We start from the raw sequence: 27,819 nt of genomic DNA, 5'->3' as shown, positions 1-27,819 counted from the left end.
AGAGCCCTGGAGCCATGAGCAGGAGCTAGCTGAGAGAATGTGAGGGCTGAGGAGCAGCAGCTGGGCCTCGCAGCAGCTGTGGAGCGCCCGCCCTGGTCAGGGAACTCCCGGCATCAGTGGGGTCAAGTGGCGGCTGGGCCCGGGAGCTCCTGGCGTCAGCTGGACCAGGTGACTGCTGGGGACCCGCGGCCAGGGATCCCCCCAACTGAAGCGGAACTGGTAGAGGCAGTGGCCCCAGCTGGGGAACACTTGGGAATCTCTAGTGGGGTAGAGTGGCTCCAGCTGGAGAACCCTGTGGAACACCCTGTGGCAGTGGGGCTGCAGTGTCAAGGCAGTCCTGGCTGGGAGACCCGGGGGACGCTGAGGCAGCCTGAGGGCAACAGCATGGGGAGCCCCTGCCTGGCCAGCATTAGAGGGGGGCAGAGCAGGGCAGGGAGCCCCAGGGAGAGGAGCCTGGGAGCGGGCAGCCAACAGGGGAGCACTGACCTCCCCTGGTCCAGCAGCTCCCTTGTTCAGGACAACTCGGGTCCCAAGGGTGCTGCACCAGGGAGGTCCAACCTGTAGAAGAAATTATAAAGGAGTTTTCAGTTTACTTGATTCCGCTGGTTTAATAGTTCAGAAGAAATTAATTACTGCTTAATCACAGTATTCATTTGATGGTGTTTAGGAAAGGATGGGTAGAGATCAGTTAATTGTCTGTGCTCCCATTCTCAAAAGCCTCATGCTTTAATAAGAAAGTCCCAACAATAATAATAAAACTGTACACCAACAATTTTACATGAAGAGTTTAACAACATGCCAGTTTATTATAGCAAGAAATGTTTATCCTCATCTTAGAGCTTTCCAAATGTTGCATAGTGCAAAAATGGTGGAGTTCTTAAAACGCTTATTCCCCATAAAATGTACTGGAATGAGAGCTCTAATTCACTTCAGTGAAACTGTAAATGCAGTGTTATGGTATAGACTGGAAATCTTCATAGGGTAATATGTGTGGTTCCTTCTCAGAGCGATGATCTGCTCCTTGCACCCCTAACATTTTATGTTCCTTTATGAAAGCTTTACTTTTCCCTTTCTGGAGAAAGATTCCTTCCTTTGTATCCCATTTCTATTGAAGATTAAGAGGACAGTTGTTATGGAGAAGTTTGTCTTCTCAGAGGGAAAGATGCCTCTGAATAGGTGTTTATTTAGGTACTAGCCAATTAGCCAGTCATAAGACGGGATTTTTCAGATCTCTCCTCCACGTCGGTCTTCTCTCCTGAACCTCTAGTCTCTCGCTCTGTCTCTCTCTCCTCCTCCTACTGTCTCCTCCCCCCCCCCTCAGCTCTTCTCCCCCTCCTGCCTCTCTCTCTGTGTCTCTTTCTCTTCTCCTCCCCCTCCTGCCTCTCACGTGGGGGGACCGTGGAGCCCAAACGGCTGTTTGGGCTCCGCACTCCCCGTGCTGCATGGGGAGCATGGAGCCCAAACGGTCATTTGCACCTCTTGCTCCCACGCGGTGGCCTGGCTGAGCGGCGCAGAAATCAGCCGAGTGCCACAGCAGGAGGCGAAGGGGGGCAAGGCGGTGACATTCACGGCCGGGGGCGGGGCCTGGAGCCGCTGTCATGCTGCACGTCGCTGTCCCGCCCCCCTTCGCCTCCTGCAGTGGTGCTCAGCTGACTTCTGTGCCGCTCAGCCGGGCCACTGCAGGGGAGCAAGCGGCGCAAGCGACCATTTGGGCCCTGCACTCCCCATGCAGCATGGGCCACCCAGAGGGAACAGCCAGCATTTCAACAACAGTGTCACCCAGAGGGAACAGCCAGTATCTCAGGGAACAGCGCCGCCTAGAGGGAACAGCCAGCATTTCAGCGTTAGACTCTCAGACATTGGGCTACTGTATATATGATGCTCTGGTTTAAAAAAATACTGTATATGAATGTATGTAGCATTGCACACTGAAATAACACCTGTTATTTTATTGGCGGGGGGAGGGGGACAGGAGCCTCTCGCTTCTAAATGCAACCCGAAGCCCCAGATCTCAATGAGTTGTTAATTTTGAATATATTTATAAGACCAGATTTTTAAAAGAGCTTAGTGCACAACAGCTTCTATTCTGGTACTTAACCCCAGCAGGATGATCCTGTTATCTGGATATATCTCATCTAATCTGTTTCCTGCCATTGGGGGGGCCTTGGGCATAGGTCTTTCCTATTCTCTGCCTGTAGCATACAGTGTAGTCTAGTGGCCGGCAACGTGCGGGCTGCATGCGGCCCACTGGGGTTCCACCTATGGCTCCCAGACCCCCTGTCTGCTCCTCTTCCCCACAGGTCTTGATTTACAGTGTTCAAGCTTTGGGAGGAAGGGGGAGGAGCAGGGATAGAGTGCAAATCAGCAGATCCTTGGTGCTTCGAAAGTACGGAGGGGGAGAGGGAGGAAGCGGGGACTCCAGTGCCCCTGTTTGAGAGAGCCATGGGGAAGTGAACAAAGAGGCGTGCGCAGGCTGCAGGTGGAATCCCATTGAGCCAAAGGAGTGCCACTTATGCCGCCCACTCGCTAGTCTTGGTTGCCTATCATTGCTCAAGTTTAGTCTCTTGAGAACAGGAATGTTTTGATCTAACTAAAGTGTTTGGGTTTAATGTAGGGTATCTGAGTGAAATGTAATGACATGTATCTGTAGGTGGTCAGAGTAGATGGTTTGAAGCAAGGATGTTAAAATGCATTTATTTAGATAACCATGTAACCACTGAAAAATCAGGGACATTGTGCTGGGGGGAGGGGGGGGAGAGGCTGAGTGTAACCGTGAAGGTTAACCAATGAGCCAGGCTCATTGGTTAACCATGTACATGAGTACAGAGTCACATCCCTAGTCTGAAGGTACCTTCTGGCCTTAAAGACTGTAGAATGCTAAGTGGTCAGATGTAAAAAAGAATTAATCTTCTCTTGAGGCCCCTGAGAGCTGAGCAGTTTTGAGAGCTTGGTCATAAATGCCTCAGCAAGAACTCCAAGGTGTGCTGCTCTTTTGAAAATCTGGCCCTTGTTTATATGCTTAAGTGAGAACTGAGCTTTTCTTAAGATCAGGTCTATAGCTTTGTGTCTGAATGTTGAAGTTGGCTCCCTTGAGAACTCAGCTGGTGGCTCTTTTGGAGCATTCAAAACAAGAATGACCAGAGCACAGATACAGCTCTAAACAAGTTAATATGTGAAACACTTACTGCGCATGCCTGCATAGCTCAAACAGCTAACTAGAGTTTTATCAGAATAGGTTGGTTGGTTTGTCTGTTTGCTGGTAACAAGCCTGAGGTGTCAACCCAAAAACGGCTTTTATTCTGGCAATTCAAGTGTCTGGAAGCAGGCGCTTTAATCAGCATCTCCTCTACAACAAACCTGTTGTTCAGCTCTTGGTTTCTGCCTTGTGAACAAAGCATCTCTCTGGCATCGCTGTGTCTCAATGGATTTGTCTTGTAGATGGCGCATTAGCTCTTAAATGCAGCACCGTGGCATTGAGTTTCTGCACCCTGCAGGTTTTCAGGGTCTGCTCTGTGAGAGGTCATTGTGGTCCCCAGAATTAATCAGTCTAGAGCAGGGGTCTCCAACCTTTTTAAGCATGAGATCATTTTTTGAATTTAAATGCAATCCAAGATCTACCTGAAACCCAAATATCCTTGCCCTGCCTCCTTTGTGCCCCTTCTCTGAGGCCCCACCCCTGCTCACTCTATCCTCCTTCCATCCCCCTCCCTCCCTCATTTTCACCAGTCTGGGGCAGAGGGTTGGGATGCAGGCTCTGGTCTTAGATTAAGGAGTCTAGAGGGGCTCTGAGCTGAACCTGGGGCAGGCAGTAGGGGGACTAGAGGAGGTTTGGATGCGGGGTGCTCAGGGCTAGGGCAGGGTCTTGGGATGCAGGAGGGGGTTCATGATTGGGGTAAGGTTTCTGGATGTGGGCACCAGCTGGGCACTGCTTATCTCAGGTGGTTCCTGGGTAGTGGTGCAGTGGGGCTAAGGCAGGCTCACCCCTGTCCTGGTCCTGCACCACTCCCAAAGCAGACAGCAAACTCCATCACAAGTCCTGCCGTGCCCCCTCTCTGCTCCGTAGCTCCTGGGGGGACAGCTCCAAGGCAAAGGGCAGGAAATGCTCAGCAGTCTGCGGGGGGCAGCTAAAGTGCTGGGCTTGATAACCTCTTGGCCAAACCAGTCAGGATCACCTGTCAGAGGCTCCAAGATCATCTAGTAGATCCCAATCTACTGGTTGGTGACCACTGATCTAGAGTTTATTTACATTCCTTGGTTTTAAAAATGTTGCTAACATATTGAGGTATGTAAGTGGTTGGCAGGTAAACAGCATGGTTGAAGCATTCAATCTTTAAGGGCAGCCATGAGAATAGTGTCTGCATTGGATTATACCAAGGCATCCTATTGTAAGGTCTATGGAAAGGCTGCATGGGTGGGAACAATAATGCTGTTGTTCAAATGCTTCACTGGCGCCTCTTCTTTGGAAAGCTAGCTCCCTTCAGTAGTTTAGCAGCTGGTAGCAGTTTGTGCTCCCCTGCTGCCTGGAAGCAATACTCTTTAGGGTTCCATTATCACAGAGAGAGGCTTTCCAAGCCTCCCCAGGGAGTAGCAACTTGAGTCCATTCAATTCTGGAAGTTTGCACTTTTGTTTTGTAGCCACTGAAAGAGGAGGCAAGTGAAGAAAAGGTGGATGATGCTTTAACCACTCTGTTTCCTGGCCAGAAAAGGAGGATCTCGCATCTTGCCAAGCAAGGAAATGTAAGTGTAAACCGCATTAGCAAGCGTACCGTTTGGAGACAGGGTTAATGAGATTTCTCTCCTATCATATGATCAAAATGTATTAGGAAACCACACAGACTGTCCATGAAACCACCAAATCCTAGGGCAGATGACTGAAGTGTTGGCAGTGGAACCCTGTTACATGGCAGTTTTCTTTTCCCCACTGAATAATTTCACTCTGAAATACAGTTCTACTTCCAGTAAAGTTAATGGCAAAACTCCCATTGACCTTCTGCAAAACCAGTTACCAGCCCTGTAAGTAGAATTGCATTGTAATGCACTGGCACAGTGTCACATTTTCATGTTCTGCTGGTATAAATATCTTCATTAGATCACAGTTACTGTACCGGTTACTCTGTGCATTTAAAACAGCTTATTAAGTTTTGTCTTTCAAAAGCAAAAAGGTTAACATAGTGTATTTGCCTGAGTCTGAAGCACTATAAATCCGAGGGGATGTTTCCCTTTTTTGTATTTGCTCCATTTTAACCAGCTGAGTAACTGATTTTACACCTTTTTTTTACACATCTGAATTAAAAGCGTATTCACAAAACAAGAAAACGGACATACTTTTCTTTCATTCCAATTTTTCATTTGTTTTCCATAGTTTTTCTCTTCAGTTGTTGAAGACAGGTTATTTATTCAGTATTATGTTGCAGCAAGAGATGAGTGGAGGTTTAAGCACTGCTTTGACCAGGATTTCCAAAATGGATTGTTCTTCTTTCCAGTCAGCCTGGGAAAGGGTGTTTGAGCCCTGAGCTCAGTGCAGTGCATTTTAGCTAATTACATATCTTCAGCCAGTTCACTTGTTTGATAAGACTCTTTTTATAAACTAAAAGAGATAAGAGATTGAAGTAAATGGGTTGGAAATGTAACTCAAATATGCATTGTAAATATGTACGTTAGGCATTTATGTATCTTTAGATACATTTTCTTAATGCAGCTACCAACCCCAAAACACTTTTCAAAGACGTGAGGTAGTCATAGTGCAGTCACTGTCTAGGCTAACAGCAGTCTTGCTGTGCTCAGCAACAGTGTGCACCTAGGCTTGGACATTAAATCATGATCCAGAACAGCGGTTCCCAGCCTTTTCCAGATGTGACCCATTTTGACAATGCAGGAAGATTTGATGACCCAAGACAGTTCAAAAGCAGGGGGAGGAGAGGGACAGAGCCACCTGGGGAGACACTTGGCGACCCTTTTGAAATGTAATGGCGCCCCATATTTGGGTCCCGACCCATAGGTTGGGAAACCCTGATCTGGAAAGATAGGGGTAGAAAACCTTTACCATGTGTATGCATGCAGAGTTAGATTCACAATATTGCTGTGTGCACCCCGATGGGATTATTGCAATTGTGTACCTTGCCACTGACATCTCAAGAGCTAAAGTAAAACCAGAAAGAAAAGGAGGTGTCCTTTAGTTGAGTTTTTGAGAGCAGATTTAAGGTTGGGAAGGTAGGAAACCTCACAATTCTGCAGTAATCTGAAGCTATTGTCTGTTGGTTATTTATTCTTACTGCGGAGCCCAGATATCCACATCAGACAGCAATAAAACAGTAGCTGCTGATTAGCTTTCTAGTTTGTAGTCTCAGCAAAGAGGTCAGGTATTTAATGGGTTGTAGAAACTCCACTCCCTTCTGAAAGACACTAGATGTGTATCCAAGCAGTCAGGTTTGAGATACGGGGAGTGGGAAGGGTGAGAGAGTTTGGACTGCCACTGCCTCTTTGGTTTGTGTTCTCTTGCTAGAACATTTCAGTCTTCATTGCTGCGCATTCTGGCACCTTTCTGGCATATTGAATTCTCACATGAAAGAAAATGCAGGTGTAATTTTGGTGTATATAATTACTGTTTGAAAAGAGCCATGTGCTTTTCAGAAGGGGGCTGTTCTAATGAATGAACAGACCCCTGAATTCTAGTCGTTCTGTTCTGGTCCTGTAAACACAAGTGAACTGGGTTTTTAAACAAACTAAAACTGAAGAGAGCTGCCTGAAGTAACAATTCTGGAAGACTAGCATGACTTCATTTCCATCAGTTGAGATGCACAACTCTTTATAAACAAAATAAGGCTGGGTACATGCTACAGCATAAGTTAAGCTATTCAGGAGGGTGAATAAATGCCACTCTTCTCCCCCCCACATCCTCAAGCAACACAGATTACAATGATGTAAGATCTGGTGTGGACAACACTATGTCTATGGGAGAAGTTGTCCTGCTGACATAATTATTCCAGCCCCCACAAACAGCAGTAGCTAAGCCGCCTGAAGAGCTCTGTCCCATTGACTTAATGTGTCTGCACTAGCAGAGCTCCATAGAATAGCCATGGACAGGGTTGCCAGTTTTGGACATATTCCTGGAGGTTTCATCACATGACACACTCTTATTCTGGGAGACTCTAGGACAGTCCTGGAGGGTTGGCAACCTAATAGCGATAGCCTAAATCTAGGGACCTAGAGTTGTAAAAAAGCGGTAGGGTATCGACTTCAGCAACAAACAGGTTCGTTTTAGAAAACTTTGTGTCTCTACAGGCAGATGTCCCGAGCAAGCCTGTGATCCGACCGTACCGCCCGCCAACTGCCCAAGAGGTCTGTTACCGGAGGATTCAGCTGGCACAACAGCAGGCAGCACAGCTGGCTGTGGCAGTCCAAAGGGCCTCCCTTGCCTTGCCAGGAGGGAAGAGGAGGATTGCTCACGTGCCAAATGCAGCACTTTCCACAGCCGCAAAGCAGGGTAAGTCACTGCTAGCGTCCGTTGTCCACGGCCCCTTCGCTTTCTCCCACTAAAATGGCATTGTCTCCTTAAGAATTTTTTAAAGATCGTAAAAGTGCCAGGTGTTTTACAGCGAGACTGCGGGAAACCAGAAATGTTCCTCGGGTTGAGGTAGCATTAGTGATATTCAAATCTGTGTGTGATGGGACAGAAATCTGGGATGTTGTGATCTTCCTATTCCCTCTCCCCCCAATGAAAAATCCTATGGCTTGTTTTCAAGAAACTCTAGAAAACACACACGAGTTTTTTGCAATGCAACACAAAATGCACGTGTGATCCACGTCGTGAGCCTGTTTGTTCCTCCTCAGCCAGGTGTGACGTAGTGGGGGTACTTGCTGGGATGTGGTGACCCCTGCTGTCTGGAGCAAGACCCAGCAGGGAAAATCTCGCTAGGCAGAGATAAGGCCAAACTTGTCGAACCAGTGGCCAGACACCCCCCATGGAGAGGAACAAAGGAAGGTGAATGCTGCCCTGGACTGGGGGGCAGGGCTGCAAGGGAGTTTAGTTGTTACTGTGGGAGAGCATGGAGGAGACAGCCTAGGGAGAGGAGCTGGAGTTTAGGGGCCCAGTCTCCCCCCAACTCAAGGGGGCCTGAGGCATCCTAGCCCAGTTCTGTGACCAGACTACATCTGTGCTGTGCTGTATCCTGGAGAGGCAATAAACTTCCTCTATTCCACTGGCTGGTACAGTCTGTTTGTGACATCTCGGGGTGCAGGAGACGGGGAACCCCCAACGTGCCGTCACACCAGGTTGTCCAGAACGAACAGCGTTGCCATTTTGTTAGTAAGACAAGGATGCCATTATCAAGTTTCCATTCTCTTCGCTAGTTAGGCCTAAAGCACTTTTATAGATCTGGATTAGGGATGTTAATTATCAGTTAATTGAATAGTCTGTTCACCTCATGAATTCTTATCGGTTACTCGACTATTCTATAGTCTCTGGTGGTGGGGTCAGCAGCGAGTGCTCTCTCCCGAAGAGCTCTCTTCTGCTCTCTGCTGCTGCCTCTAATACAGGTGCCAGATGGGGGAGCTGGTCTGTGAGGGGAGCCAGTTTAAAAACCAGCCCCTCATGGACCGGCTGCCTGTTGCTCTGCGCGGCTGCCTCTGATAGAGAGGCAGCAGCATGGGGTGTCAGCAGCCCCTGTCCAGGGGTGGGCTGAGCTCCTGGACCTGTTATGAGCCAGAACTGAGCCAGGTTGCCTGCCTGCCTTGATTCTAATCTACTTCCACTGCAGCTCTGCATTTAGAGTGCGTCTCAGACCCGGCGTGAACTAGAACTGAGCTGGGCTGCTGGCCAGCCTGCTAAAAAAATTTACTGGTGGGGTGAAGCGGAAATACATATGCAATCTATAGCATTAATCTGTAAGATTTTGCTTATTGGTTAATCGGCTACACTATTACATCACTAATCTGGATATGTTTGTACCAACTTATTTGTTTTTTCAGTACGTAGCATATTACAAAATTCAGACTAATTTGAACCTTTTGGACTGAACTTAAGACAGCTGGACAGGAGTTGAGGTCTTCTAGAAAATGGCAAATTCTGAAGGCAGGTGTGCTTTGACTTTCCTTCCTCAGTTTTTCATCACTGCCTTCACAACCATAGTTAAGGTGTAGAAAGCTGGATTTTTGGTTTTAAATGCTGGATGAGATGGTATGAATTTATTTTCCACCAGTCATGATTTGGCCTCTTCTGTTCAGGGTTCAACCTATAACCTTTGTATTTCGGATCAGAAATGTTGGCAAAATAATGGAAAAGTTCTATAATTTCTGTGAATGGCTTTTTGATTCTATTTCTGTGTAGTTCTAATTCTTTTTTAAATTTGTTCATACCAAAATTTCACTTAGCCTGTGGCAGTGGTATCATCAGGTTGTAATCTCCCAAGTTTGTCCAAAACTTGTATTTTTTAAAATGTAACGCCTTTCTTTTGAGTCCCTTGTTTGCATAAAATATCTGTTGGGTGTGTTAGGTTTTCAGGCTTGTTGGAAATGTCAACATGCGAATTGTAATTGCATGCCAGGGCAGAACTCCACCTGCCACTTTCTCTTCAGCATTCAGTGACCATTGAATCCTGCCGCTAGATACTCTTTTTCTTTCTTTGGGCACAAATGACTTTGCACGTTTCATGTTCATATTCCTACCTCAGAGAGACACAAGTTCAAAAAGTAGAAAAATCAGTGTTGACTTTTTGTCAGGATAAAAGCTTTCACAGCACTCTAAGCTTTACTTCCCCACTGTAGGACCACGCTGGGTATTGTCAGTACTCCCACAAAGGAGATCTGGAGATCAGACTCTAGAACCCTCCATTTAGAACTTTTTGGATGAGAAAAGATGTTTTAAAAATTATTGGGCTGTTTCTTGACTTTATGACATAGGAATGTTGTGTAGGTAATGGGGGATAAGCGTCCTGGTTCTTTTGGCCTATGATACCTTTAGCATGTACAGCATCCAGGGAGCCCTGTTTTCTTTGTCCTCTGCCACCTTTGCAAGGTAAGTTATAGAACAATCTTGATGATGTAGTATCCTGTTTTAAAGGATTACCTGTGGGCTATCAACTGGTATTAGGAGGGGAAAGAAAAATTAGAATGAAGAAACTAACCTTTTTTTTTTCTCTTTTTGGTTTGAGAGTGGACTCCCTATTCATGTAACTATGGTTTAGTAGGAATTAAGGCCCTTACCTTTTAAAATCTAACTTTAAGAGAGTACAGGACTTGAAATTATACCTCTTAGCTCTAAACAAACTATCGTCCTAGACAATTAACTTTATAAATGGATCAAGTCAGCAATGCTAAACCATTAAAACCAAGTTAGGGAAAGCATTTATGTTAAAGGAAACTTAACATAGTTTGCTTTCCTTCACTATACTTCTAGGCTACGTCTACACTGGCACCCTTTTCCGGAAATGCTTAAAACAGAACAGTTTTCCATTATAAGTATTTCCGGAAAAAGCGTGTGTACATTGGTAGGATGCTTTTCTGGAAAAGCACTTTTTCCGGAAAAGCATCCGTGGTCAATGTAGACGCGCTTCTCTGGAAAAAAGCCCTGATCGTCATTTTCACGATCGAGGCTTTTTTGCGGAAAAGACTGCTGTGCTGTCTACACTGGCCCTTTTCCGGAACAGTTTTTCTGGAAAAGGACTTTTGCCCGAACGGGAGCAGCATAGTTTTTCCGGAAAAACACTGACAATTTTACAGTAGATCGTCATTGCTTTTCTGGAAAAGCAAGCAGCCAGTGTAGACAGCTGGCAAGTTATTCCGGAAAAGCGGCTGCCTAGTGTTTCTCATTTCACCCCTTAAGTTGAGGGCAGCTTGCAACAAATTAGTTAATTGGAAACACAAACTCTGGCATCTGTATTTCCTTCTTCATACAAAAACTATCATGCCGGGTATGAAAAGAAAGCCAACCACTTCTTCATGTGTAGTGTGAAAGGAGGATACATCTACACTGCGACGCTATTTCAGAATACTTCCAGTATCCCGAAATAGCTATCCCGCATCTTTGAAACAAGCCCGTTATTTCAAAATATAATGGGCTCGCTATTTCGACGTCTCTGTAAACCTCGTTCCACGAGGATTAAGGGATGTTTAGGAATAGTGGTTTATTTTTAAATTCGGCGCCAAATTACGAAATAAGCTATGTAACTTTTGTAGCTTACTGCAAGCTAAGGGTGCAGTGTAGATGCACCCGGAATGTCCTCTAACAGCATAGAGGGAAACATTGCCTATTAATGGTTAGCTGCTCCTCTTACAGGTCAGTGCCCCGTCGATCTGGCCCATAGTGAAAGACGTGTCCTATGACACAGCTTCTTCCTCTCACATTGGGATGAAGTAATTATGTTGGTGGGAGAATGCTCTGTCATTAACATAGCACATCTTCACCATACGTGCTGCATCAGTGTGGCTGCATCAATGTAGTGCAGAAGTGAGGACAAGCCTTAAGTGTCATTGGGAGTGTGAGAGTCTAGAGCTTAGTCTCTCTGAGCCCCTTCCCTCTTGCTGTATCACAGAAGTGTTGTCTCAGGAGGGGGACAAGGACTTCCAATAACAACCAAGAACTCTTCTGATCAGGCGATGAATGAGTCCACTTTCTGATGCTCTGAGGGCTTAAGAATGATTTTCTCACCTGCCCTTCCCACGCCATTTGAGTACATGACATTCGTGCATTTTGTATTAAATAAAAATGATCATTAGATTACATCCAGAACTGTGGAAGAAAAACCCAGGAGCATTTACACTGATCGCGAGTAGGAGAGTGACAAAATTGAACAGATGTCTCAATTCTAATACTGATTCCCAAATCAAAGACTAGCTGTATGGCACATTTCAGCAGAAACTTCCACCATCATCACTACATGGGTTAGACACATCCCCTCTCATTTAACAGACCTGCTCGGTGCTTTCTCCATTGACATGGCAGATAAGCACAAGGAATTAAACTTGCCACCATTCCTGCATCCCATTTTGCAGTCCAGTCTTTGAGCGTTGGGTGTTCTATCTGACAAGTGAAAATGAGTATTGTGGCTGGGATTGCTGTCTAACTGTGCGGTTTCTGTATTCCGTAGCCACTGTGGGCGTTAAGAAAACCATTCCAGTCAGCAGCGTGACAGTCCCCAGTGAGTCGGAGGCACCGGCTCTTACCCTGAAGGCCCGTACGCTAGCCGGCATGACGTCTAAGACCACTACTACTGTTGTACAGAAAAGAATAGCACATGCTCCCAGTCTGCAGGTAAAACATTCTCTTGGTGTATCAAACCCATCTCTGTAGTATGGCTTTTCCCTTTATTCCACACTGGTTTGATTGAGTGGAACAGTGTGCACCTGCAGACTCCCAGGCAATGAGTTTCAGATAACTGCTGCCATGTTCGAAGTGGATTTCCCACTCTTACTGTGCATACCTGCAGTGTGTAAACACACAAGTATTTGAGGAAATGCTCCTCTGACCATTCCGTTCAGAGTGACCTCATGGCAAATGTGGTTTCTGTCCTAAAAGTAACCTTTTGAAAACCACCTGGACATATCTGCAACTGAATTCTAGTGTTTAATATATTGTGATCTTATTCCAGCTCTGATCGCCTGTCTTGTGCCTGTACCCTGTTTGTATCCTCTGTAGATTTGTGGCTGTTTGGGGCACAGACCTTGTCACCTTGTGTGTTTGAAAAGTGCCACGTAGGCTACAGCTCTCAGTGTTTGAACAAAAAGGGTGCACTTCAATATCGTTACTCACCTGAGTGATGTCTTGTCTACACAGAAAAGCTTCAGGGTTTTGTAGTTGTATGTGAGGTGTGAATTTAAATGGGTCTAGTTATACCAGTATAGCCCTCTTTGTGAACACCCCCTTATTCCAGAATGAGTGGCTTTTTTCAGTTTAGCTCAGACTCCTTCCCAAGTGACATCAACTAAGTTGGAAAAAGGCGAGTTGTCTACGCAGGAAGCTCTCCTGGTGTAATTACATCTCTTTAAAGTCACACCTTAGTTTATGTTGAAAAAGGCTGTAGCTTAATGAGCACTACGAGTGATTTTTGGTTGTGTTAAGTTAACTTGATTAAATAACCGTGACTGACAGAAGCACCCTTTTTGCCTGTCAAGTCCGGGCCAGTAGCATGGCAAAACAAAATTTCATCTTTACTGGAGCAGTTGTTGCTGCGGGTTCCTTTTGCCCCACAGTCTCTCCTGGTTCACCTCAGTCTTAGCTTGCAGCATGTGGGCTGTTCTGTTCCTGGGCTTCTCTTGAGCAAAGATTGGCAAAAACAGTACCAAAATGTTGGGTGGCTTTGAGATGTGACCATACAGTTTATAGGAAGAGACTGAAATGTATTGCTTGTAATATAAGCTGACATCTAGAGTATGTCTGCACAGCAATCATTAGGTGCAGTTACAGCACATGGAGGCATGCCCTAGCTGGCTTTGACCTAGCTAACTTGAACAACAATAGCAGGGAAGCCATGGCAGCTCAGATTAGCTGCTCGCAGGGTCCTGGGCAAGGTTGTACCAGGTAACTGGGCTGGGTCTCTGCCGAGCCTGCTGTGACTTCTCCGCTGATTTTGTTCAAAATACCCAAACCAGCTCTGATCTAGTTGTCTGCGTGTGCTGCAGTCCCAGCTCTGATTGCACTGGTTGGTTGTACCATACTCAAATACAAAGAATATGGCTACGTTTACATTGGCAAGATTTTGCGCAAAAGCAATTGCTTTTGCGCAAAATCTTGCCACCTGTCTACACTGGCCGCGAGTACTTGCGCAAGAACACTGATGTTCTAATGTATAAAATCGGTGCTTCTTGAGCAAATACTCTGACGCTCCCGCTCAGGGATAAGTCCTCTTGCGCAACTGTTCTTGTGCAAGAGGCCAGTGTAGACAGGCAACATCAATTTCTTGCGCAAGAAAGCCTGATGGTTAAAATGGCCATCAGAGCTTTCTTGCGCAAGAGAGCATCTACACTGGCACGGATGCTCTTGCGCAAAAGCACATGCCAGTGTAGATGCTCTCTTACTCAAATACTCCAACGCAAAAACTCTTGCGTTAAAGAGTATTTGCGCAAAATCTTGCCAATATAGACGTCGACTATTTGTATTTAGTATTCCAAGACACAAATCTGTAGAGCATAGAAAGTGCGTACGAGTTATGCTTACTGTAAAGGCTCTTACAAGCACATTGTAGATGGCGCACAGAAAACCATACAAAAACAGGGAATTCAGTGGCATAATTAAACGTACGAGAACCCCAAACTGCGAGTATGGAAATCCAGGTAGGTTGCCAAACTATCTTAACTCAGCCCCTTAGCGTGTTGCCAGCCTCCCATTTTCCCTTCTTTGCAGGTGGAGTATCGGAAATGTGCACCACAGGCTATTGGTTTTATGTTTGATTTCATTCAGTCATGTCTCCGATACGAAGTGTGATGCTTTGTCACCACACTAACCTTGACTCTTTTAATGTAAGTGCTACAATTTTCCTGGTGTGGGAGACTTTTCTATGTAGACATACTAGCTTTGCATCTAACGCCACTGAGACTACTTGTCTGCCATGTGGACTCTTATGGCCCAGTTCCGCTCAGCTGTAACAAAGCATCCTAAAAATGTCACTACCTCTTTAAAATAAAAATACTGTGGGGGAGCAGCGCAGTTGCAAGTGGTGTTTTTGTGACTGCAAATAAGACACACTGTACTGGGGTTTGAGCAGATTTTCAGAAAGGAAGTCACAGAACTATTAATAACACCTGGGAAACATCAGATACCCAAAGCAATTTGTTGCTCAGGCCCTGCACAGCCTTTTAATTCCTTTCCTTTTCTCTTCAGAGTGCTAGCTTAACGAGGCCAGTTATTCCCACTGAGTTTGGTGCCAAAGTCCCAACGAATATTCGCCAAAGGTATCTCAATCTCTTCATTGACGAGTGCCTGAAGTTCTGCTCTTCCTCCCAGGAAGCATTTGACAAGGTCTGTGTTGGCACCAACTTTTCAGAACGACTTTAAGAAAGGCTTTTTTCCTGTTTGCCGTGATCACTTGGGGTTATGTTTTCTAGCTGTGCTGAAGCCAATGCTGCTGCTTCGGGAGGGGAAATACGATCCTTAGAAAAACGGTGAAGATTACAACTCCGATAGACTTTCTTCTTGCTCCCTGCTGGGAGATGTATGCATGGTCCTAGGGAAATCATCTTCTGGGTTCCTGGCTGAGAAGTTGAAGCAACCAGAGCGTTAGTCTAGAAAGTCCTTCCCAAGCATGCCGGAGATTTAGTCAGTCTCTACCGAGAGGAGTAGGGTGCAGACATGGTCTATAAAGCTCGTTACCTCACTATTGCGTCTTGGTGCCTTGATTTTTCAGGAGCCTCACAGTATCCTGTTAATACAACATTAATATGTCCTGATGCGGCTCTAAGGGCCGGGGTGGGGGCGTGGGCTGGCAGCACTGAGGGCTAGCCGTGCTGAGGGCTGGTTGCCCATAGCCCACTCCTTGCCCCGGGGCCCACAGTGGCTGTCAGCCTCACTGTGAGCACCTGTTCCATAGACAGAGTCCAGAGTTGCGCTATGAATCTAGCTGTTAAACGTCTCCATGGAAGGAGGTGGTTTCTGATGGCTAGTGTTTAAATGCTCCCCTCCATGACCTGCTGTTAATCCTATTTTCCCACACACGTAAGAGGACACCAGGCAGTTTCTGAACTAGTGTGTCTTGCCATGTATCTCGGCACAGTGCTTCATTGGTGCCAGTTGCACGGACAATCACTTTGCTAGTGCAGGAGGGGGCTGTGTTCAGGAAGAATCGCTTCTCTCTCACGCAGCTGAACTTGGTCATGCTAAATGAGCAGGTGGTAACAACCTACATTGTTTGCAGGCTCTATCAGAGGAGAAGGTGGCTTATGAACGCAGCACCAGCAGGAACATCTACCTGAATGTGGCAGTGAACACATTAAAGAAGCTACGAAGTCTAGTGCCCAATTCCCCGCCTTGTGTAAACAGTACGTACTGCAATGAGGATTTTCAAATCCAAACCCAGGATGGGATTAGAGGCAGCAGTGACACAGATTGAAAAGTCAGACCCGTTTCTCAGATGCACTGGGTTAGAAAGGCACCCAGCTGGAGTTAGCTATAATAGTCCTCCTTGAGAGACAAGTCCTCCGCTGCTTTGTAGGCTGTCTATACCTCATGCTGCAAGAATGGGGTTTTTTTAGCCCAAGTTCTTTAAAATGAAAAATCCTGCTAATGGAATAACTTTCGCATGGTGCCTTCAAAGTGAGAGACTCGTCCATCACCCCAGAAATCTCTTACTCGCATTAAGCTCCGAGAGAGAAGAGAGGAGGGTTAAGACATTTCATTATTGGCTCTCAAGAGGGTACATTAAACAATCAATTTGTGCTGTTCTTGTGAAAAAAAATTCTGATCTCAGCCTCCCTCGCCACCTCCCCCTTTACTTTCACAGCCATTAGTCAGGGTGTCTGAACTTTGGGAGGCAGGCCTTTTGGAGAGCTGCCAGTTAATGATGAGTACAAAGCACCTGTGAACCATTATCGAATGTCTTCCCAAGTGCTGAGGTTCTTTTCTGAAGCAGGGTGAAAGATTCAGGGTAGAAGTCTAGTTAGCAGGGCCCTGGCCCTCTTGTAGGCCTTGGTGAGACTGTTGGATAGAAAAAGCGGTGGGTGATGTCTTTGGCAGAAATGCTGCAGAGCTGAATTCTGCCTCCCCTTGAAAGCTCTCAAGCAGGGAGGAAACAGCCTCGCTTTCCTAGCTACAGAGCTGGGACAGTGGGTGCATTGCCTGCTTGCTCTCAGGACACGTTTCTGCCAAGTAGGGATGCTGTGCAGCAGAAGAGGTAACGGTCCCCATGGCTGAAATCAGGCTGGCGGTGTGGCTGCATTGTTCACTGTTCGTCAACAAGCCAGATTGTGCTATCCTAGCCCACAGGCTTGTGTGGTCCAGAGCAGTGAGCGTGCGGCTGATGGGTGTTCACTGTAGAACTGTACAGACTTTCTGGCTGCCCCTGGGAAAACCACAGTAGGCTGACAGGAGCAGTGAGCCTGTGCCAGGCCAGTCTCAGAGCACCAAACAAATTCCAGTTCCTGAAGTAGACACACATTCCAAGGGAGTAAATGGAGCCATCCTTTTTCCAGCTACCCAGCCTGTCTGTACCCGAGCTTCCCGCTGTGTGTCATGCCCCAAGCCGCAGCAGTAAAGACTCTACTTGGGATGGGTGGCCACTGAGTATTTGACCCTTTATTATTCCTGTTTCCCTTCTCCCCCCTCGCTACAGAGACCAGTAACAGGAAGGTGGTGTCCCACGAAGCTGTGCTAGGCGGGAAACTTGCTGCTAAGACGAGCTTTACACTAAACCAGTCGGGGAGCTTGCGGGCAGAGGACCTGACAGGTAAGTCCCTTTTGCTCTAGCTCCCTAGCTTGCAGGTCAGAGGTGCAAGTATAACAGAGCGGGAGTAGGGAAAGGCGGCACAGCGCTGCTCCATGAGACAATGGGGCTTTGTCGTCAGGTCCCAGCTTTGCACGTGATCACTTATCAAACAGTGCACCGCCTATACTGGGTGCCTAAGTCTGTTTAAGAGCTGCAGGCTCCTTCACTGCAGTGGCATGTTTGGCTTTTGTCCCCTGCCCTTGGGGAAAACTGAGTCCACCTCTTGCTGCTGTGCACTGTAGCTGCCCTCCCTCTTCCGGGCCATCCCTTTGAGGTGAATTCAGTGATCCTGCTCACATGGCTTCGAAGTAACAGGTGGTCAGAAAACGTTTTTGATGAGCTCGGATTTGCAGATGCCTTTTGGATGCTCCATCTCACTCACTTGCCTTGTCTGGACTGGGGGTTGCTTTTACCTGCCTGCCCCAGAAGGGTGTGGTTCTTCTGAGTTCCTCTGCGTAAGGCGAGAGTGTCTGTATTCATCGTTAATGTATTTCCATATATTCTGTAGGATTCACTTCCTAATGGTTTAGCAACAGTGTACTAAAAGGCCCCATTGTAGGCAAAGAGCTCCTGTCATGGCATTATCGCTGTTGGACCAAATCAGTTGCCAAACAACATAGATAGGCTGTTGGGGAGATCAGTGAAAAGCCACACACGTTACTAAGCGGCTGGAGGGACTGACATACGAGGAACGTTTGAATGGATCCCTAGCTCAGCTAAGCAATATTGGAAGGAAACACACCAGTCTTCGAGTATTTGAAGGGTATAAAAGCCAAGCATGGAAGAGAGTTACTGAGAGTGGTACGAGGCACAATGGAATGAAATTAACAAAAAGGAAAGCCCAAGCAGAAAATAGGGAAAAAACCCCTGACCGTGAGACAAATGGCTGGGGTCTGGTGGAAGGCAGGCACAATTAACCATATATCGGTTAAAACATTTTAAAGATTGAAATAATGTATCAAGCTCCCAAGTGTGCACTCTCACTAGTGAAATGTTCTAAAGTCTGACCCTTCAGAGGAATTCCGCTTTGGGCTGCTTTTCCAGTCCAAGGCCAAAAGTCAGACCTAGGTGCTGGTCTGAACAACTCTATACTCAGGTCACACATGTCCGCCCCCACGTTTGAAAAATGTTGGCCTTGGAATCCAACACCCTTCTTTAAACACTGAGCAGAAGATGTAGGAGCAAGCTTGAGACAATGGGGCTCAGTGAGAGACGCAATGAGTGGTGCAGCTGCCACTTAGGAAATGGTTGCTATTCTTGCTGCTTCAGTAGTGCAACATCAGCCTTTCCTTTGATCCCTAGGGGCTGCTTTGTACAGAAGACTGAAGGAGTATCTCCTGACGGAGGAGCAGTTGAAGGAAAATGGCTATCCAATGCCGCATCCAGAAAAACCTGGCCGTGCTGTAGTTTTCACTGTGGAAGAGAAGAAAACGACAGACTGTAAGCTCTGCTGGCTGTTGTGGCCAGTAAGGTTTGTTAGCCAAAGTACAGCCTGTGTTCCCCATGCTTCCTGTAGCCACCCATGTCCCTCGAATTGAAGGTGCAGGCTGAGGACACTATAGATCCCAGCCTGAAGGTAGAACTTCATATGGCAGGACCTTGTGTTTCTGCAGGCTGCCCTTTCATACTGAAGATGAGGGTGGCTGCAAACAACTCCTCATCTTTCAGATGAACTGGAGGTTCGTAAGAATTTGTGTCCTGGAACACTATTTTCAGTATAAGCCTCAGCACAGCGCCATAGGTCATGGGTGTTGGTTCTAGCAGCTGTCAGCAGCAAGAATTTCTTGGTATTACTTCCTCGGCCACTGACTAGCATATCCTCAGAGGAAATGGCTTGGATTGCAGTCACTTGTCCTCCACCCTGCCATGGAGCACGACTGACTATAGACCTCAACGGAGGTAAAAGTTTATTAGCTCCTCAGAAGTTAGTGTGTGTAGACGTATTGTTGATGTCCAACTTTGGCTGGTGTTGGGTCGGTCCTGAGGGCAGCGAAGGTTCTGTGCTTTTGGGAACAAGTGTCTAGACTTCAGTATTGGAGTGGAGCACTTTTTAATTGAGTTCCTACTCGCCTTCCTCCCATCCAGCAGATCCCATGGACTTCTCTCTCTCTAGGCATAGTGAGTGTCTCTGGTTGGAATTCAGAACATCCCAGGGCTTGTAGGCCATCCAGTGTCTGGGGAGGGCACATGGCAAATTGTTTCACAGAGCGCCTCTCGGGGAGCTGTTTAAGGGGTTTCCATGCAGGAATTGAGGGATACTTATTCTAGGGCGCAAATAGCTGTCGCTCCCATGAAGTGCTGTGATGGTTTAAGAAACAGCAGGCCTTGGCTGACTGGGTCCCCATTAATGCTGCAGCAGGATTTAGATTAGTGTCATTTTCAATTCTGCCACGTGGGGGTGCTACTACATGTAATTTTAAAGGCCCTTTTAATAAGCAGTGAATCTGATTTTCTGAAAAATATCTGGTAGGAGAAGTTAAACTTCTTTTTAAGCTTAGAGGAGACCAGAGTCCTATAGACTGAATAAAATGTCTGGCCAAATTGAAAGATACAAATTTATCATCAGAATTTATATGCGCAAATAAGGGAGTTGAGGTACCTTGTTCAGCGGAGTTGGCCATTTGGTTATGGAGAGTTCGCTGGCTGAGGCATGTTAAGTGCTCGTCCATTTAACACTTTGTGTCCACGTTTGTACTGTTTACTGATGCATCCCGCATTGAGGTTGACTGGCTTTCATGTTATCACGTGCGGTATTAAATGCTTTATTTTCTGAGCTGACCAATCTCTTACCTTCATGCAGTTCTGAGTTCATAGTATTTAAAGCTTTCTGTGGGTGGATTGGGAGCTTTGGTTTTGGTGCTATCAGTGACTTCAGCCATTGGAAGCATACATTATTATGTCATCACAATATCTTGAGTGGAAATATAAAGTAGATAACCCTATACAGTCTTCATGAACGCTTGTTAGCTAAAAGGATGCTCTACTAGAATGCAAGGAATTATTGTACTCGGGTTGCAGGTACTGCTGTTAGCTTTCTGCCTTTGGAATCTCCCTTTTAATAGTGAACAAAGCAGAAAACACAACAGGAAATCACCTAGCACTCTGTTTTGTGCCTGTTTCCTTTCAGGTGATGCACAAACCGAGTTTTTAATCACTTGTGGTCATTAACAATCCTATGGTACGTTTTGGAAAGAGCAGGGGTAATATTCCAGCGATCTGGGCCACGTTCCTAATGAAGTTCATATTGGTGAAGCACTGGGGTGGGCTCCCTAGGGTGGGGGTTGAATCTCCTTCCCTAGAGGTTTTGAAGTCCCAGCTTGACAAAGCCCTGGCTGGGATGGTTGAGCTGCCTTGGGCAGGGGGCTGGACTCGATGACCTCCTGAAGTCTCTGCCAGCTCTGGGATTCTATGAGTCTGTGTTGTGCTTTGCTTAAATACCTTGTGAAGTTCTATTTTGGTGTTGGTTTGTGGTGCGCTGTTAGTGTCATGTTTCACCAGGAGCTGCATTTCCCTATACCAGCTAAAGCATTACAGCATTTTTAGTAAGATGCAGTCTTATGGCTAGGGATGTTAGATCCTGCATAATTGAATAATCGTGTAACCGCATCAAATGTTAGCAGTTACACAACTATTCGATAGTCCCCAGGGATGGGGACGGCAGCCTGTGTGCTCCCAGCCCCACTCCTGGGGAGCCCCTAGCCACCCCACGCTGGTACAGAGGCAGCAGTGCGGGGTGGCAGCGGGTGCCAGTCCGCAGTGGGAGCCCATTTAAAAATGAGACCAGAGTGGGAGAAATACACCTTTTTCTCCGTCTAGTCTAATTGGAGACTTCGTGCTTTCAAATCCTTTATAATTTAGAAGATTTAAACCAAGCTTGGTTTACAGTTTGCAATAATGGAAGCATACAAGCTAAGTTTGACAAAAATTGGTTCAATATTTATACGGTTTTGGGCCCGAGTGTCATGTTCACATGTGCTGTTAATACCTTTTTCCATCTTGTGCTACACAGTTTCTAAAAAGACTTATTTGGCACATCCTTTTGTTTTGAGGTGTCTAACTGCTTATTTCCATCTGAGCACAAGCCATGGTAAAAGTGACCTCGTTTTCTGTGTTTAAGTCTTTATTTCTTGTGAAATCAGGGAAATGAAATGCAAAATCTAAACATTAAGACAGCATTAAGGTTGAGAATTCCAGCATGGAAGATTCAGGGGAATCAGTTAACGTTTCAGCTGCAAAGTTGGCTGAGCCATGGTGTGTGTGCGTGCACATTGTGTTTTCTAATCCCGTGTTTCCTGGCTATATCCTAAGTTATTGTGGCCATATAATCACTTAAAATACGCAGGATATGTACGAGGCCAAAACCGAGTGCAAAGCAATTAACAAATATTAAGCTTCATTAACACCTCTTAGTTGGCATGTAAGCGGCACTGTACCCAGTGGGCAAACTGAGCTCTAGATGCTGAATTTCCCAGGGTCACCTCCTTAGTCTTTGGGGGGGCTTAGGAATCCTGGCCTCCTCATTCCCAGTCTTCCCTGCTCTGAACACTAGGCAAAGCTGTCTCCTGTTCCTTCCTGACAGTGGAGATAAGTAGTTTAACATACTGATTGCCCTGTTTAAACTGTCAGAAGTCAACTAACTCCCCTTGTTGTAAAGCTTCGTGCAGGGTTTGCTGCCGCTGTGGTACTGAATACATGGTCTCGGCATCTGGCAACTGCATTCGCAAAGAGGAATGTCTCCATCACTGGGGAAGACTACGCAAGCAGAGAGGTGGGTCTCTTTAGGGAAGGTGTCAGCAGAACAGTAGCTGTGCCTTGCTCTTGAACACCTGATCTGTTACTAAACTTGAATCACTCCAGATGCCAATTGTTTTGTGCTTTGTTGCTTTTTTGTTTTCACCATGATTGTGCAGTGTAGCCGTGAACGGGCAGTTTGTGATTTGCCACTTGGTGGCCCAACACATTACAAACCAGGAGTCAGAATGGACTTGGTAGGTGATGGTGTGATCCTTGAAATGTAACGCTGTAGCTGGAGCAAAGATTTTAATTAAAGAAATACTGTTTCCACTGTCCTAGGGAGGGGTGTTCAGAAGCCAGTAACCGGAGGCAGCAGTGATGGTGGGGCAAGCGGCACCATGGAGATAGTGCTGGTGGGGAACCAGCTTTTAAGCTGGCTCCTCCTAGCGTCGGCTCCTGCCCCCCCCCCCCCGCCCGCCCGCCTGCGATAAAGGTAGTGGGGGGAAGGGGAAATGCGAGTAGTCGACTCAACAGCCCAATAAGCCAAGGCTTATCGGGTAGTCGACTACTTGCATATATCCCTAGTCCTAGGCACTGATAGGGCCTCAGCTGGAATACTGGGCCCAGTTCTGGGCACCACACTTTGGGAAAGGTATGGATAAATTGGAGAAAGTCTAGAGGAGAGTCTGGATCTACAGAAAAGCCCAAAAACCCTGGGTTTGTTTAATCTGGAGAAGAGAAAACTAAGGGGGAACCTGATAAGTCTGCAAGTGTTAAAAAGGTCGTTACAAAGAGGAGGGGGATGTATTGTTTTTCTTCACCACGACCATCAGTGGGGTTAAATTGGGGCAAGGGAGATTTAGGTTAGACGGTCAGGGAAAACTTCCTGTCAGGATAATTAAACATTGGAACAGGTTTCTACACACTCCCTGGTATCATTGGAGGGTTTTAAGAACCAGTCAGACAGCTGTAGGTAATACTTAGTCCTGCCTCAGGGCTGGAGACTGGACTCGATGACCTACTGAGGTCTCTCCAGTCCTACATTTCTATGATTTTACACTACCCTATGGCAATTCTTCCCCCTCCCCCAGCCCTTCTGTCTTCCTCTATTAAACCCATTGTCCTTTTAGGATAATGGCTTTTGGGCTTTGAAAAAGGGTCCGGCCACCTCTAAAAATAATTGTAAGCTATTTGGAGTCGGTGCAAAAGCACGTACAGTACTGGTAGGGGCAGAGCTGACTTGCTCTGTCGCCAGGCGGATAATTATTATGCGTGGTGTTCTGCCTTCAAGCTAGTTTCCGTTCTAGAAGGCGGGTGGGGAGCAGAAGGCTGCACTCACTAGCTAGCAGGCCCAGCGGTGTGAGGAACTGCTGAAAGGAGAACTGCTGGGTGAAAATGCGATCTATTAACAAATAATGCTGGTCCCTGGTGGATTAAGTGCATCCACTGAATCAGTCATTAGCTTGTTTGTATGGCTGTGTGAACAATACAAAGCAGTGGCTGCTGCCCCAAAGATCAGAGCATTTTCAGTTGAATTTTTTCCCAGCAAGAAAATTTGATTCTAAATTTGAGTCTTTGCGATAGCTTTGAAGATACCCCTGTGCACACAGAGCCCCCATCATTCATGCCTCTGTGTCTCAAGCCAGTGGCTCACCAGATCCGTATCTGGCTCTCTGGCACTGGCTCCTTGGCTGGGAGGGGAAGACTTGAACCCTCCAGGCTTTTGGACTTTGCCCCTCAGTCTTTTCATTTCACTGCTCTAGAAGTGTTAGCCAGGGACTCTGAGCGTGTTGCGTTCTGTCTGCACAGCCGCTGGGAGGTCTAGTGGCCAGCTCAGGTGGACACTACTCCAGTTCTGTTCAGCTAGTGTCTAAAAATAGCAGCGTGGCCATGATGACTCGGGTGGCAGGTCATGTGCCCAGTGGCTTGGTCGGGATTGCACTCCAGTGGTCCCGCGAGCTGCCGCCCGTGCCAGTGTGGCCACTCCTTTCTTTTTAGGTGCTACCTCGAGCAGATCTAGTATGGTTCTACACAAGGTGGGAGTTGCACCTCTCAGCAGCAGTGTACACTTACCCTTTCGCTGACAAGGGTCTTGTCTAACTCTTGTCTCTTGCCATTTCAGTGCCAGGGGGATGGGAAACTCACTACAGCTGCTGTTCTGGAGCAGTGGGTTCACCAGGATGCCAGGTGGCCAGAGTAAGTTATGCTTTTTCCCCCATCCATGACCCTGATGGTCTGTCGCTTACTGACTTATGGGCGCTTTCAAGAGACACTCGCTTGTTTCTTTGGGAAATGGGTTTGAATATTCAAGGTACTCGGTTATCAAAAGGCTGGAAATGTTCTTTAAAAAAGCCACGTGGCATGAGAGGGGTTTCTACCTGGACTTTGACTGATTCCTGCGCGGTGCCCTCAGTGCGTTCACATCTGCTCTGTGTTTAGAGCTTCAGTAGGTTGGTGTGCTCCACCCACAAGTACAATCTCTGCTGTTAATGATGCTTGGAGCGAGCTACATGGAGCTGGTTTGTCACATGCACGGGCTTTTCCCCGGCGCGCCTTTCCTCACATGTCCACAAAAGCCACTCTTGTTTGGGGGGGCGGCGGGGGGGGTGCCTCCCTCGTTACAGGGTTCCCTCACAGGTGCGCGGCTGCGCGTGTGCACACCAAGAATTTGAGGCCCGCCCCAGGAGCAGCAGGGCAGCCGCCATGCAGCCTGGACCTAGCTTCAGCCCCTCCCCAGGGCATGCTTGGGGCCAGCTGGAGCCACGTGAGGGGGGGGGGGGGGGGCTGAGACTGCTCCTGGGGCCAGGGCCAGGAAGAACCGCACTGCAGCCCCGGCAGCCACCCGCATGCATCCTACCCTGGGGCAGCCGGCTGAAGCTGGGACCAGGGCCATGTGGTGTCTGCCCGGCTGCTCCCGGGGCAGGCCACGTGGTGGCTGTCAGAACTGGAGCTGCGGCCCAGGGCGCTGCCCCGGGGTCGGGGCTGTGCTGCTGGGGGTGTTGGGTGTGGAGCTGGCGATGGAGACGCTGGCAGTGCAAGGCCAATCGAGGCATTAGTGGTGGCAGGGGGCTGGCCAGCAGATTGGGCAGGGGCTGTGGTGCTGAGTGGGGCCGAGAGCCGGCAGGACCCTGTGGAGCACGGCAGGGAGGCAGCCCAGCTCAGCTTCTTGGTCACCTGCTGCATGTGAAAGCAGCATGTCCAGCACTCGTTCTGCTTGCACTGCCTGACGGCTACCTCATGCCGCCCCCGCTGCCGCATCCCTCAGCCTGAGCACCCCCAAGGAGCTGCAGCCTCCTGTGTCCCCTTCCCTGCTGGGCCCTTGGCCGGCCCCTTGGCTGGCACTCTCGCCAGCAGTGCACCCTGGGCAAGTTGTCTGTAATGGCATGTGCTTTTTATTGTACGGATCTATCTGATCTCTAGCATATTTCGAGGAAATTGCTACATAGGGGAGCAGAAATCTAGCACTATGCCCGTGATGTATCCAAAGAAGGAGTAACAAAATGAGCCGCTCTGTAATAGTGTAGGTAGGCCTCTTATCGGTGAGTGTGTTCTATGAATATACTGAGTTCAGCGGGAGATTAAAAGTGCTGGAGGAGGGGGAAGCAGGAAACCATCTCTTAGCAAACTAGCCAATTAGCCCGTCATAAGACGGGATTTTCAGGTCTTCCCTCCTGAGCGCTCTCGCTCTGTCTCTCTTTCTCTTTCTCTCTCCTCCTACTGCCCCCCCCCCCAGCTCTCCTCCACCTCCTGCCTCTCTCTCTCCCCTCTGTCTCTCCCTGCCTCCCTTCCCCTTCCCTCCCGCCGTGGCGCTCGGCTGAGTGCTGCCTGCTCAGCCGGGCTGCCGCGAGGGAGGAGGGGTGGGGCGGTGATGTACATGGCCGGGGGCAGAGCCGTGTATGTCAGTGCCCCACACCCCTTCCCCTCCCGCCGTGGGGGAGCCCAAACGGCCCCTTGCGCTGCCGGCTCCCCCGCTGGCCCAGCTGAGGGGCGCAGCACTCAGCTGAGCGCCACAGCGGGAGGGGGAGGGGTGGTGGTTACGTACACGGCCCCGCCCCCGGCAGTGTACGTCACCACCCCGCCCCCTTCTCCCGCCGTGGCAGCTGGGCTGAGTGCAGTGCCAATGGTGGCATACACAGCCCTGCCCCCTGGCCGTGTGCGTCACCATCCCGCCCCTCCTCCCCCGCGGCGGCCCGGCTGAGCGCGCAACACTCAGTCCAGCTGCTATGGAGGGAGGGGAAGGGGGCGGGGCGGTGATGTACATGGACAGGGGGCGGGGCTGTGTATGTCACCGCCCTCCCTTTCCCTCCCCTGCCAGGGCCCAGCTGACGGGCAGAGCGCTCAGCACCACGGCAGGAAGGGAAGGGAGGCCCTGACGTTCACAGCCACGCCCTTGGCCGTCTGCGTCAGCGCCCTGCCCCCCTTCTCTTCCCGCCAGGGCCCAGCTGAGCAGCACAGCGTGAGCGCCGCTCAGCTGGGCCCCGGCAGGAGAGCGAGCGTCCGTTTGGGGTCCCACGCTCCCCGCAAAACTAGACTGGCCCACAAGAAGGGGATGCCTGTGGCTGTAGGGCAGATATTCTTTGTGTTTACTTAAGGGCCTCCGCCCCCCACCACCAATAGCTCATTATCAGGAACTAATCCTTGCAGATGTTTTCTCTCCCTGACTTGGTTACGTACTAAGTTCCCCCTAGGCTGGAGCAGGAGCCGGGGCTACTGTGGCAGAGCTGAAGCCAGGGGTGCAGTGTGGCTGCTCCTGGGGTTGGGGTCCCCTGCATCCCTGCCCTCCCCACTGCTCTTTCCCCCGCTCATTGCTCCCCTCTGGCTCTCAGTTCCCCCTTCAGCCCCCCCCCCCCGGCTTCCTACATTGCTGCCCAAGCCCCCCACTCCCAGCAAACGCGGGGTGCTGGGGGAGTCTCTGAGGAGCAGCGCCAATGGTGGGTGTCAGTGGCACCCATCCGAACAAGCACCCAAGACCTCAGTATTGGCGCACAAGACACAACTCACTCGCACACAGATGGAAAATCTCAGGGAGAGGGAACCCTGCTCGTTGCCCTGGTTTGTTCTGTCCTCCTCCACCCCAGGGTTAAGTGCTCCTCCCCTTCCTGGATAAGGGGGGAGTCCAGACCCCACAAGTGCTGCTTCAAGTCTTGGGGCCCAGCACCTGGGAGTGACTCCTGAGATCCAAGTGAGTGAGCAACCGGAACAGGAACTGAGCTCAGGTCTCCGGCTCCAGGGAGCACAGTGTTGCCCCCAAATGCTTGTTTTGTAAAAGGTGCTTCTCTTGCCAAGTGCAAGGTCTAACTAGAAGCCTAGCCCTGACATACGGCCACTGGCTACAGCCAGCACCCGCCCCATCAGCTCCTCCCTTCTCCCGTTTCACTGGCTTCTCTGTCCTTGCCAGACATTTTCTTTCTGGGCAAAGGAACATGGCATAGGACAGAGCGCGAGGGAACACAGAAGGGGCTTATCGAGTTGTATTGGCCCCCAAATTTAATGAACTTCAAAATGTCCAATGTGCCCCACGTTTCTTAAAATCTGTAGCACCAGAGCTCATTCCCTCCCTGTTTTTGAGGCCCTTGACTGGTCCTGCAGCATGGCTGGAGAGGTCTGTACATCCTCTTAACCTGGTTCCAGTGCTTGCAATGGAGAAACAAACAAAAGGCAGCCATGTTTGATGCTG

The 27,819-nt window shown here is 48.5% G+C and overlaps 1 protein-coding gene across 2 annotated transcripts in view; it reads left to right on the top strand.

The window, feature by feature from the left end:
* REXO1 (RNA exonuclease 1 homolog) overlaps positions 1–27,819 on the top strand; it is a 76,275-nt gene that overhangs the window by 37,361 nt on the left and 11,095 nt on the right. For both annotated transcript variants that reach the window (XM_075903238.2, XM_006128983.5), the window contains exons 3-11: positions 4,636–4,737; positions 7,282–7,483; positions 12,084–12,247; positions 14,813–14,950; positions 15,843–15,966; positions 17,256–17,369; positions 18,711–18,848; positions 22,063–22,176; positions 24,265–24,338. In XM_075903238.2, the coding sequence (XP_075759353.1) occupies positions 4,636–4,737; positions 7,282–7,483; positions 12,084–12,247; positions 14,813–14,950; positions 15,843–15,966; positions 17,256–17,369; positions 18,711–18,848; positions 22,063–22,176; positions 24,265–24,338 (1,170 nt within the window). The remainder of the gene's footprint in view (positions 1–4,635; positions 4,738–7,281; positions 7,484–12,083; positions 12,248–14,812; positions 14,951–15,842; positions 15,967–17,255; positions 17,370–18,710; positions 18,849–22,062; positions 22,177–24,264; positions 24,339–27,819) is intronic.

Source organism: Pelodiscus sinensis, chromosome 32 (assembly GCF_052426305.1).
Source record: "Pelodiscus sinensis isolate ZL-2025 chromosome 32, ASM5242630v1, whole genome shotgun sequence".
NCBI lineage: Eukaryota > Metazoa > Chordata > Testudines > Trionychidae > Pelodiscus > Pelodiscus sinensis.
This window is presented reverse-complemented; position numbering and strand designations above follow the sequence as displayed.